The sequence below is a fragment of the Drosophila ananassae genome (genome assembly GCF_017639315.1).
Source record: "Drosophila ananassae strain 14024-0371.13 chromosome 4 unlocalized genomic scaffold, ASM1763931v2 tig00000061, whole genome shotgun sequence".
Lineage (NCBI taxonomy): Eukaryota > Metazoa > Arthropoda > Insecta > Diptera > Drosophilidae > Drosophila > Drosophila ananassae.
In genome coordinates this window covers 4199790-4212445 of record NW_025319038.1, presented here as the reverse complement: position 1 = coordinate 4212445, position 12656 = coordinate 4199790, and the positions used below count along the sequence as shown (strand labels likewise).

The following is a 12656-nucleotide window of genomic DNA, read 5'->3' as shown; positions in this document are numbered from 1 at the left end:
TACCCTAACCGGATCCCCTCGCCTCTGCGATCCGCGACCTGACTCAACTTGGCTTAGCGTACGCCAGCAAGTCAATTCCTTAAAGCGCGATTTGAATTTCTTTTTGCCTGTTACTAATCGGCTAAACTTCCTCGCTCCAGGGTTAAAAGGCCAAAAAAAGCTGTAACCACGCGGTTTTCTAACTATGGTTTATGTTTATTGCCAGATCGTCAGAACCCGCAACGAAATAGCTAAATAGGGTACTACTATGCAATAGGCCTGCCACGTAGGCCACTTTACCGCCGCTCCGGGTTGCCACCCCGACCGAACTATCGCCGACGTTACAAGTGCATTATAAGAGGACGAAGCATATTGACATAAAATATCATCACATCCGAGAAGTTATCTAATAAAGCTAATAAAGAGCTAATAAAGTTAGCTAATAAAGAGATTTTAATAACGTTGTAGATTTGTTTACTAAAAACTTACAAATGGAAAAACACTGTAAATTTAATGCTATAAATTAAAAGATGCTAGGGCTAAAGAATTAGAAATAAATATTTACGAAGCAATTTTTCTTTAGAAGAAGTGTTGAAAATAGCACCTTTGAAGTGAATCTCTAGAGTTATGTTATCGATAAGCTAAAACCCCTGTTAAAAAAAAAAAAAAAACCATCGAGTAAAACATCGATGTTTCCAAAAATATTTATTCAAATTTTAAAAAATTTAGAATTTATATAAGCGTACATTACTGACTTTAAAAGGTTTTTAAAAGGCAAATTAAACAATTTACGTATTAGTGGCTAGAAGTAAAACTATGTGTAATTTATAATAATACTTACGGCTTAAGAAATTATCCATGGCTTTAAGTATGCGCCGTCGTTCCCTGCACCACCAGTTCTGTAAAAATCTGTAAAAATTTAAGTATTTGAATTTCTGTCTCTGAGGTATAGGGAAGTAATAAACTTCTTTAAGAACTTCTCTGACTCCTGAACAGTTAAGTTCTCCTTCATTGACACTAATTAATTCTCTGAAAACCATGTGTTGTAATGTGACTTCTTTGACCCCTATCTTCTACTTGACTATGTATCCGTTTCGAAATTTCTTAAAATGATCTTTAAGGGGGCATGCGCACTTGTAATTTTCAAAAAATCGAATTTTTTTTTTGCATTTTCTTAAAGTATATACATTTAGAAATGTGTCCACAAAATTTTGAAATGATCCGGAGAAAATACACTGAGCTACACATGTTGAAAGGGAGGGGCCTCCGGTAAGTGTAATGGTGAGTTGAAACTTTAAACACGTTTTTCTCAAAACTACGTTTTTGAAGTCGGTGACCACTCTTACTCGAAAACTAGTGACCCGATTGTCTTGAAATTTAGCATGCTCTTTTATTACATAATAATCTAGTACCTAATCGAAGGATTGATTTTTTTATGCAAAACTTTTTTTTTTACAGCTGAAAAACTACCGCTTTTTTGAACGAAAAACGATTTTTCAACTTTGAAAGGTCGCCATTTTGTCAAATATTTTTTTTTTTAATATCCTTCGATTAAGTACTAGATAAACTTTTAATAAATGTAAATCCGTTTCATTTTTTGATTTCAAACGATCCAGATTTTCACAGTGTTGGTCACCGCAACTCGTCTTTTTCGGACGGACCTCACTTCGACGGGGCATAACTTTGAAACCCCTTAATATTTTCTACTTTTTTTTCAAATTTAAGTTAAAATAATGTACTTTCACATAAAAAAACGACATTTCAAAAAAATTCAATAGTTTACGAGAAAAAAATTCGGAAAAAATGCCTATTTTTTGGCCCTCCAACTGCGCATGCCCCTTAAAAGCTACAAGGTCTTACAAAGCTACCTTTACTTTTGGAAGGAATCGTCAAATGGGCCAAAACTGAAAACAGTTACTCTTTTATTTGGAGAAAAAACCCATATATTACTGAATAAAAGAATACCAATTTTTTCATAAGTTTTAGTTTTGATTGTGGACATGATTTCCAAGGACTGCTCTGACATTAATTTTCTGGCTTCGTCACTGTTGTCCTCGTTCCGAAATGTCGATGTGCCTTTTCATTGAACTTTCCGAAGTTGCGACGGCGTTGACGTTTCTCCTTGAATAAATGGGCTCAATCGAAATTCAAAGTAGAAAAAATGGTTTCATATCCTAAACACCTGCAGGATATGCAGTTTTTTTAACTTATTCTACAAGGAATCCATGTCCTTGACTGGGGCATGTCCGTCTATCTGTTTCTACCCGGACAGGTCTGTTTGTTTTGAAGCTATCTTCAAACTTTTCACACATAACTCTTTCTTTTGCACTCAGTATATAAGTCGCCACTGCCGGGATCGGTCGACTGCCATATAACTAATTGATCTGAAAAGACATCACTTAAGTGCATTACAGATTCTGTTTTTGGCTAAGTCATCAGATCTACCAAATTTCATAAGGATCGACCGACTTTATCCTATATCAGCCATATGAACGATCGGAACGAACGGAAATGACAATGTCATTTGCATGACACAAATGTCACAAAACCTTTTAAAGATAACATAATATCTTTAAAACAGATTTAGCAGATTAAAACAGATAATAGCAGCTAAAACAGGTTTGGGGCAAACTAATCCGGTCTACTAAAATTTCAAAAGGATCGGCCGACGGCTTCCTATAGCTTCCATATACATTATCTAAAATGACCGAAAATGATATAACGATTTTAAATATGGGACGTTTCCAACATTTTTTTAGCGGAAAATAGTTTTTTTTTATTTTTTATTACTATCAACAATTATTTTTTATTTTAGATTAATATAATTAAAAGAAAAACTAAAATAAACTATAGAGATACAATCATTTTAAATAGAATTACATCTAGGGATAATTCAGGGGATAATAAATGAGCAAATATGTTGTAATTTTTCCAAATAGTACGAAAACAGCCGAAGGCCAAAGGCACCGGAAGGACCTGTCCAGTTTTTTTTCCAGCAGTATTTTTGAATCCAGTAGACCAAGAATCAGGATGAAAGCTTATCTCAGGGTTTTTGCACTGAGTGGCAGGAGATCTGCCGGAGCTTCAGTCACATCCACCGTGCAGAATTTCCTCGGCTGGCGCTTACGTCTGGATTACCCGTGGAGATTCATGAATTTTTTGATGCCAGCATAGAATTCTACGGAGCATGTGTCTACTTAGTTTCCAGGTCGCCAGGGGCTGAGAGCCGCCTTCTATGTGCGAAGCCTCGTGTATCGCCTCTTGAGACGTTAACTGTGCCGAAGTTAGAGCTGGCTTGAGCTGAGTTGGTGGCGAGAATGATGGTAGAGGTTCACAGTCTAGGCGCTTACAAAGGGAAGTATTTTTGTTGGTGCGACTTTTCAGTTGTGTCATCCTGGATTCGAGATGAGCCTGCCAGGTTTAACGTTTTTGTCGCTAACCGCGTGTCAACCATCCAAAATCTGACGAGTTCCATGAAGTGGCGTTATGTGCCTACGTCGAAAAATCCGGCTGATATCTTATCTCGTGGAGCCCTTCCTACTGAGTTGATCGGATCTAGTTTATGGTGTCAGGTGCTTATCTTTCTATCTTTTAAATACACAGGAGCACTGGTCTGCGCTTACAAAGGGAAGTATTTTTGTTGGTGCGACTCTTCAGTTGTGTCATCCTGGATTCGAAATGAGACTGCCAGGATTAACGTTTCATGACCTCAAGGCGGGGACTTGCGTACTTTTGTGGTCAGTTTAGCGCGCTCATTTGGGTGATGAAATACGGACGTTGCAGACAAAGGTTGCCGACTCCAGTTCGCTGGCTTCGTTATCCCCCTTTTTGGATCAGTTTGGATTGCTTCGAGTAGACGGGCGTCTTAAGAATTAAGAAGACACCCAGTAATTTTGCCCAGGAGCCACCTGGTAACGCGAAGCATAATCCTTAGCTTTCATGAGCACAACCTTCACGCTGGACATCGATCGTCATTGGCGATGATACGTTCTCAGTATTGGCCGATTGGGGGAAGATAAACCGAAATATGTCGGAGTTTCGCAACAAGGCTCCCATAAAATGTTACATCACCGTCTTCATTTGTTTCATGACAAAGGCCGTCCATTTAGAGCTGGTGAGGGATCTGTCCACCGATCTGTCGACAGATATGGTCCGACAACGCCACCAATTTCGTTGGAGCCAAAAATCAGTTGACCGAATTAAAGAGACTATTTCTTAGCGACGAGCACCAGAGAGCTATCTTGGATTTTTGCCTTCTAGAGTCCATTGAATGGAAGTTTATCCCTACCCGTTCTCCCCACTTTGGCCAAGTATCATTTTACTGTACTAAAAGCCGACGATTTGCAGACGCTGGAATACGATATTGCTGCAGTGATTAATTCGAGGCCATTAGTCCCTCTCTCTGAAAACCCCGCTGATTTGGATGTCCTGATTCCTAATCATTTTCTGCACGGAGGGCTTCCTTCTAGTTTCAGTGAGCCAGACCTGACAAAACTCAGCAGAAATCGGCTAGATGCTTGGCAACGCGTTGACTTTCTGGTCCAGATGGAAGGAGGAGTATTTAACCCTGTTGCAGCGACAATCCAAATGGCGCATTCCTGGTCAAGGTATAGCAGTAAATGACATCGTCTTGCGTCCAATGAAGTGGTCCCTGGCGAGGGTGACGGAAATGGTCGTCGGAGATGACGGAGTGTGTCGGGAGGCGCTGCTGAGGAGGGCGTCCGAAGCCTAAAAGCGGGCAGTCAATAAATTGTGCCTGCTGCCTCTTCATGATGCTATTGAAAGCCCATCTTCCAAGGGGGGGAGTATGTCGGGTAAAGCAGCCGCCGGAAAGAAGTTTGGCCGGCAATAATTTATTGAATTCGTGACGTCACTTTCTTTATATTTATGTTCGCGTCGTCCGCTCTATTCTCGTTGCCGGCAATAATTTATTGAATTCGTGACGTCACTTTCTTTATATTTATGTTCGCGTCGTCCGCTCTATTCTCGTCGCCCGCTCTCGTGCATTCGATTGGCCACCTGCATCTGCCGTCATGCGCTAGCGTTTGTCTCGCTCTATCGCGGGATATCTCGGTCGCTTCGCAGCATCAAACGTTGAGCCGCGCCCCCGCCAAGCTCAGGGGGCTTGGATTATTCTAATTATTATTAATCATTATTTCTAATTCGGTCGTCGACCCTACTCAGTCACATATGTACATATATCATTTGTAAAAACCACAAAAAATTTAAATAAATTGCAAAAATAAAGCCAACACAAAAATAAAGCTCCCGAAAACGCACGGTAACTAAACAGTGGGTCCTTCAGATGAAACCGTTGCTGGCCTTTAATCTTGAGGTCTAAAACGAATTGCAGGACCATGAGACCACATGTTATCATTAATTAACTCCTTGTGAAGAGCACCACGCGACAGGATGTCTGCCGGGTTCAAAGACTTAGAAAAATATCGCTATTTCTTTGTTCTGGTCAACTCATGGATTGTCGAAACCCGATTGGCGACGAAAACATTTGAGCGAGCGAGCTTTCCCCGGATCCAGGACAGTGCCACAGCAGAGTCGCACCAGCAGAAATACTTATCAGCGTAGACCTTCAACTGAGCTACTTCCGACATAAACCGAGCCAGCAACTCTGCATTATGTTGATAGCCTTATCTATAGGACCACCACCGGAAATTAGATAATCAACATAAAAATCGCGACCCAGACCTCCGTCCTCGCCCAACTTACGCATTGCTAGAACTGATTAAAATTTGTCATAAGTCCCATAAATGTATCCAGTTTGAAATCATGCAACTCATTCTGGGTGGAATTTCGGAAAAAAATATAGCTGTCCTCAGGGAAAACTCTGACGCATCGGCGAATTTTAGAGATGTCACCTGTAGCCAACCAATGGAAACAACATCTTAAAAAGATGTGCATCCATTTTGGCTGGATAGCCGGTCCAGACATCAACACGTCATTTAACGAATACCGAGAGCTTGTGGCAGCAGATCCTAGAAAAAAGGCCCTGAGCTTAGTTGTTGAACTGTTCTCTTTCAAAACACAGTGATGTGGGAGGAAATACTGGCTGGTGAGGTATGCACTTGCCTGGACTGGAGACATATACCCCAACTCCAAATACTTCCTGATGAACGCAGCATACTGATTCTTCAATTGAAGCTGACGACATGGCATTCTTTCGAAGGAGAAAAATCGCCGTAGTAAGATTCAACTGGCAAATTAGAGCTGCATTTCAACGGAAGCCTTAAAGAGAAGGCGCCTTACTCGAGCCGAAAAGAATGTTGCTCGAAATGCGCCTCGCAATCCAACTCTTCCTTCGTCCACTTCACAAAAGTGTCAACAGATTTCAATTTCACAAAATTTACGGAATGGATACTCTAAGCTCTCATCTAGTTGGCTGGGGGTCTTCACAACGTCCTTGCAGGATTTGGCCACGAACGACCTTCTCTCCAGACGTGAAACGCCCCTATTTTGAAGTCGTGTTTTCTGCAAAAACTAAGAAGCTGCATTTTTCCAATACACAACAGCTCATAGAAAAGACTGCGTCCGGTAAGTAAATTGATACGGTGTGGCTCGATAAACTTTTGATCAGCTAAAATGGGTTTGGACAGAATATTCCAACGGGAAAAATACAAGCTAAAATTATGCTGAAGGTCGGTGATGTTGGTGGCGATGGCAGCATTGACAAGGGCCGAATATTCGGAGCAATAGAATCATCGAAAGAGAATTCGTCTGTCGCGAAGTGTCGGCAGTGTCGGCAATTCCGAACACTGCCAAGTGAGATTTGTATCTCCGAAGCTGCAGCTGACTAGCAGTAGCAACGTTATTACGTGCACCTGTATTCATGAATCCAATAGAGCTTGGCAAGGAGCAAAGGCTTCAGCGCGACTCCGCAGGATAATGTTCGCTGTAGACACCAAAGTTATATCACCGCTACGACCTTGGGCAACTAGTGCATTAGCCGTGGATAGTAAAGCGATTACTGGTTCGGTACACTCAGCTGTGGCGGATGTAGACGAAACAACTGAAGGCTGGATGCTGAACCCAAAGATGTCTCCACCCAAAACTTTAGCAGCAAGGCACTAACGCAGCTGATTGCCAGTGTGGAGACATTCCCGACAAAGTCCAAGTCGGCTAGCCTTGCCAACGCGGGTCTAATTGGGCATTAACAGAAATCTGGGGCATTCAGACACTACACCGCATAATATATAGGCAGAGGAACCGACTCGACGTCTTCCCACCTGTGTGGGCGCCGAACAGCCGAGAATAGCGATAAGATAAAAACAAGAAAGGAAAGCTAACTTCGGGCGGAGTCGAAGTTGATATACCCTTGCAGTTCAGTCGCAGTCCGCTAGGTGGCGCCACGCATCTTATATTATTAGATATATAGCGGATCGTATATAGTCGGTCGATCCTTATGAAATTTGGCATATTGAATTATTTTTCCCAAAGAGTAATCTGTACCAAGTCCCATCTTTCTAACTTAAAAAACACCAAAGTTATGCCAATTCCGATCGTTCTATGACAGCTATAGGATATAGTCGGCCGATCCTTATGAAATTTGGTACATACGATATTTTGGCCAAATATAACATGTGTGGAAAGTCCCAACTCTCTAACTTAAAAAACACCAAAGTTATGGCATTTCCGATCAATCAGTTATATGGCAGCTATAGGATATAGTCGACCGATCCCGGCCGTTCCGACTTATATACTGCCTGCAAAGGAAAGAAGGATGTGTGCAAAGTTTCAACTCGATAGCTCCAAAACTGAGAGACTAGTTTGCGTAGAAACCGACAGACAGACAGACGGACCGACGGACAGAGGGACATGCTCATATCGACTCAGGAGGTGATCCTGATCACGATCTCCTTCACTGCGTTGCACACTTTTGACCAAAATTATAATACCCTCTGCAAGGGTATAAAAAGATAAGAAACTAAACATATTTTATTTTAATGATAAATCTATGCTGTAGCTGCTGACTAGACAATATTCTTATACTTTATTTATTTATTTATCTTAAACGTCATAAATAATTAAGAAAGAACTGCTAATTTAATTATATTAGGGATAACTATGCTAATAGAAATTCAAAATTTTTTAAATTTATATGTAAGGATAATTCTGGTTATAGGAAATAGTTGATTATAATTTGTACATAGAATACGAATCGGATCAAGCTCAGCGTAATTATATTTTCGGATTGGTAGCCGCAGGAGTCGAAAGGACCTGGTTATTCTGTTTGGTACCGTAAAGTGCTATTGATGCAAAAGATTTTAAGTCAACCAGACTATGTACCAATATATACCAACAAATATCTACGATCCTGGTTCGTAACCTTTCTTTTTGAGCAGTTCAGGAAAAGTAGATTTTTGGAGCACCATGAGTACAGTTCACCAAGGTCAATTTATAAAGGGAAAATCATTATTTTACATCATACGCGTACAAAAGTGTAAAAGCATACCTATTAGGAGACAATCTACTTTAGAATATTGAGTGGAAAACCCAATGACAGCTTTTGTAGGAAAAGGCTATTATTCACGGAGTCAAAAGCTTTGCGAAAATCTGTGTAAATTACATCAGTTTGCAGACGGTTCAGACAATGAACATTGGAGAAGAATTCCAACAAATTAGAAGTTTTAAAGCCATGTTGAGAGGGCAAATAATACTTTTGCAGATATTTTTAAGCTGGGAAGTAATCAATTTCTCCAGAAGTTTTGGTATAACGAAAAGGTTTTCAATACCACGGTAGATCTAACATTATCTTTTTAATAAAACTCATCCCACCTCCCGGGTAAGGTCCCAGGAAAAGTGAGTAGTATACTAAGGGGCTCACAATACTTTAGTATGCAGCTCGGTACATAGGTTCCGCTAAAAATAAACATTTAGGTAATAATGGAGCAACTAATACTTTGTTGGAATAATATTGGAAACAGCCCCAAACATCTTTAAAAATAGCAAGACTAGTTTAGGTACAAATAGACAGACGGACAGATGGAGTCATAACTTCGACGGACTGATTTCGACTCAGGAAGTGATAATGCTCAAAAATACTATATACAAAAATATTTATAAAAATGTACTTTATAGGGTCGGAGATGCCTTCTTCCGCTCTCCCTGCGTTGCACGTTTTTGAAAAAATTATGATACCCTCTGTTAAAAACGCGAAAAGACTATTATTTTTATACCCTTGCAGAAGGTATTATAATTTTGGTCAAAAGTGTGCAACGCAGTGAAGGAGACATCTCCGACCCTATAAAGTATATATATTCTTGATCAGGATCACCTCCTAAGTCGATATGAGCATGTCCGTCTGTCCGTCTGTCTGTTTCTACGCAAACTAGTCTCTCAGTTTAAGAGCTATCGAGTTGAAACTTTGCAAACATCCTTCTTTTGTTTGCAGGCAGTATATAAGTCGGAACGGCCAGGATCGGTCGACTGTATCCTATAGCTGCCATATAACTGATTGATCGGAAATGCCATAACTTTGGTGTTTTTTAAGTTTGAGGGTTGGGATTTTCCACACATGATATATTTGGCCAAGATATGTACAAAATTTCATAAGGATCGATCGACTATATCCTATAGCTGCCATATAACAGAACGATCGGAATTTGCATAATCTTGGTGTCTTTTAAGCTAGAATGATGGGACTTTCTACGGATTCCATTTTGGGCAATCTTATTTGTTCTGCCAAATTTCATAAAGGCCGATCCTATATCCGATAGCCGCCATATAACTGAACTCAACTTCGGCTCCGTCCTTTCTTGTGTTTTTTTAAATTTGTTGGTAAAAATTATTTTTTAGATAGGACGCACACAGAAAATTTTCAATTCTTTGGTTCTTTGTTTGTGATTTTATTTTTAGTTACTATCTTTTCTCGCTAAAAATATATTGAAATTAACATTTTATATTTAAACTGTAATATTAAAAAATAAACATAATAAAACAAGTCTGGAAGGCTATATTCGAGTTTCCCGACTTTATTTATTTAACCAAAGTTTATTTAACCTTTCAAAGTATAAAGTCCCCAATTAAAATGTAGCATACTTTTATATTTTTTAAAATAAACAACCCAAGGAATCCAGTAGCGAAGCAGAGTAAAAAGTATGTTCCGCACTAAAAATTGACTTTTTTGTAGTTATAAATGATGCATTGGAGTTTGGCATTAAAAATTTTGCACGCAACTTTTCTGAGCTGTAGCTACAAGATTATATTTTTGGTGACGTGGCTAAATTTTGACACAAACGTTGGTATCGTAGGAGTTTAAGTGTCAAATCTGATAGATCAATCTCAAATAGTCTCTGAATCCGCGCGTTCAAAAATTCTGCAAGCCAATTTAGGGAATCAGAATACCTAAAATTTCTATAACTCCTATAATGATTCCAATGTCAAAGATTTGATTTTATTTATTCAAATAAACTGAAAGATTCAAATAGTACTCGATATTTACTAGTTTATTGCACACATGTGTGGATAAAAATGATCCAATAAAAACTATATTTTTCTTTTGGTATATCATATGAAATTCATGGTCTATGGTAAATGTGCTGGTAATCGTTGGCTTGGTGGACCATAATTGGCTGGTTACGTTGTCCAATCATATTTAATTGCTTGATTCTTTCTGACAAATCAGTTTTATATGCCGACAATAGGGAGTTGATGAAGGTCGCGTGTTTTTGCCACAAAATTGTAGAACCAAGTTAAACTTATATGGGTAGGTCCTCCAATACTTGGCATTGACCTAAAATTATACAAAATACTTTGGCATTATAATTGCCAGACTTCCATTTCTTAGTAAACTTAGACGCATCTGGCTTCTCAGCATGTCAGCAAGTTTGGTAAACGATGACGACCTCTCGGATGAAGAGGAGGCTGAAATTACGATGGTGGAAGGGACTCTTGCAGATGTCCCTACGGATTCTGCAAATAAACCGCCACCATTGTAAAGCAACCTCAGATGCGCTATTGCACCATCTGGCTGAAAATGGAGTCTCTGACCCTACAAAGTATATATACTATACTTGATCAGTATAACCTCCTGATCACATCACAACAGAAAGAATCTGAATTACAGAAACAACAGAATCTTAAGTAAATCACAACCTTTTATCTTTAAAAACAACAAAAGTTGTATTATTACCATAACTATTGTGTTTTCTAAGTTAAAATGATGGGACTTGGTACAGATTTCACTTTGGGAAACCTAATCCGCCAAATTTTCGCCAAATATATTTGACCATTTTGGGTTTTTCCATAACGCACAAAGCTAGCCGGTGCCACCAATGTAGTCAATGAAGTTACTTTTTCTTTCCTTTCTTCGTGTATTGCACTGCGCTAAGGTGTCCACTTAATTTTTTTGTTCTAAACACTGAATCATTATTTACAAGCAGTGCTTGGCACAGCCCCGACTCGCTTTCAGAAATTTTGTCTACCCAGCATTTGACGGTACCATTACAGTATAAGTCAATTCAAGTATTCGGTATTTATTAATCGTTTATGTGTGATTCTGCTATTTTGTTTGTATGAAAACCTAACGTTATGGTAACTATCTAAGAATGCATTTTAGAAAAGGAACTAAAAAATTATATTGGGAGCTGCCCAATAAAATTGGGAAAAATACAATTGGAAGTATGAAAGTAAGAAAAATAATAATAAAAAAAAAGTCCTCAATCGAAAAATTGGTTGCTCCGACGTTGTCTATGTGTCTATGTATTTTTTTTTGTCATGCATAACTCAAGCCCAAATTTATTAGTAACTACATTTTATTATTCCCAGGTGGAGATGCAGCAGCTACGACATGCATATAACCGACTTATAAGTCAAATGAATAATATATATAGTCAAAGACTTTGGTTTATAATGCTTGAACAATTTTTCATGAAGTACGTTTGGTCTGGTACTGGAATGGTTATGGTGTCGCTTCCAATTTTGACAGGCAATGATAGTAAAACTTTGACAGGTCATGATTCTGGAAATAAGGAATCACACGTCAGTGAACGCACTCAATATTTAACAACAGCCAGAAATTTACTTATTTCTGCGGCGGACGCTATTGAGAGATTAATGTCCTCTTATAAAGAGATAGTGGCTCTTGCTGGTTACACTTCCCGGGTTGCTGGTATGATGGATGTGTTTAGGGAAACCGCACAAGGAGTTTATTGCAAAGCAACTGTGGCAAACAATGATGATAAGAATGCATTTATTGAGTTTCGTAATGGGAAACCAATTGCAAAGGGTCGAATAGTTTATACAAATGATCCAAACAATATGTCAATTACCCTTAGAGAAGTCCCAGTAGTCACACCTAACTGTGATATAGTTGTACCCAACCTGACATTATGTATACAGCCTGGTGTGCATTTGTTAATAACTGGCCCAAATGGATGCGGAAAGTCAAGTTTATTCCGAATATTAAGTGGACTTTGGCCAATATATGCAGGCGAATTACACATGCCTCGGCCAGAGGAAGATGTCCCCTGCATGTTTTACATTCCACAACGACCATATATGTCAATTGGAAGTTTATGCGACCAAATAATATATCCTGATACACGGGATGATATGAATCGTAAAAAAATAACTGTTAAAGAGCTAAATAATATTTTGAAAATGGTTAGCCTTGAACACATTGTCCAACGGTGAGGAATATGAGCTGCCGTGTGAGTGTTTTTATA

General features: G+C 39.1%; 1 protein-coding gene across 2 annotated transcripts in view; it reads left to right on the top strand.

Annotated features, from left to right (window-relative positions):
* The window catches only part of LOC6506044 (ATP-binding cassette sub-family D member), a 77495-nt gene that overhangs the window by 64191 nt on the left and 648 nt on the right, over window positions 1-12656 (top strand). For both annotated transcript variants that reach the window (XM_044717743.1, XM_001966592.4), the window contains exon 6: window positions 11758-12620. In XM_044717743.1, the coding sequence (XP_044573678.1) occupies window positions 11758-12620 (863 nt within the window). The remainder of the gene's footprint in view (window positions 1-11757; window positions 12621-12656) is intronic.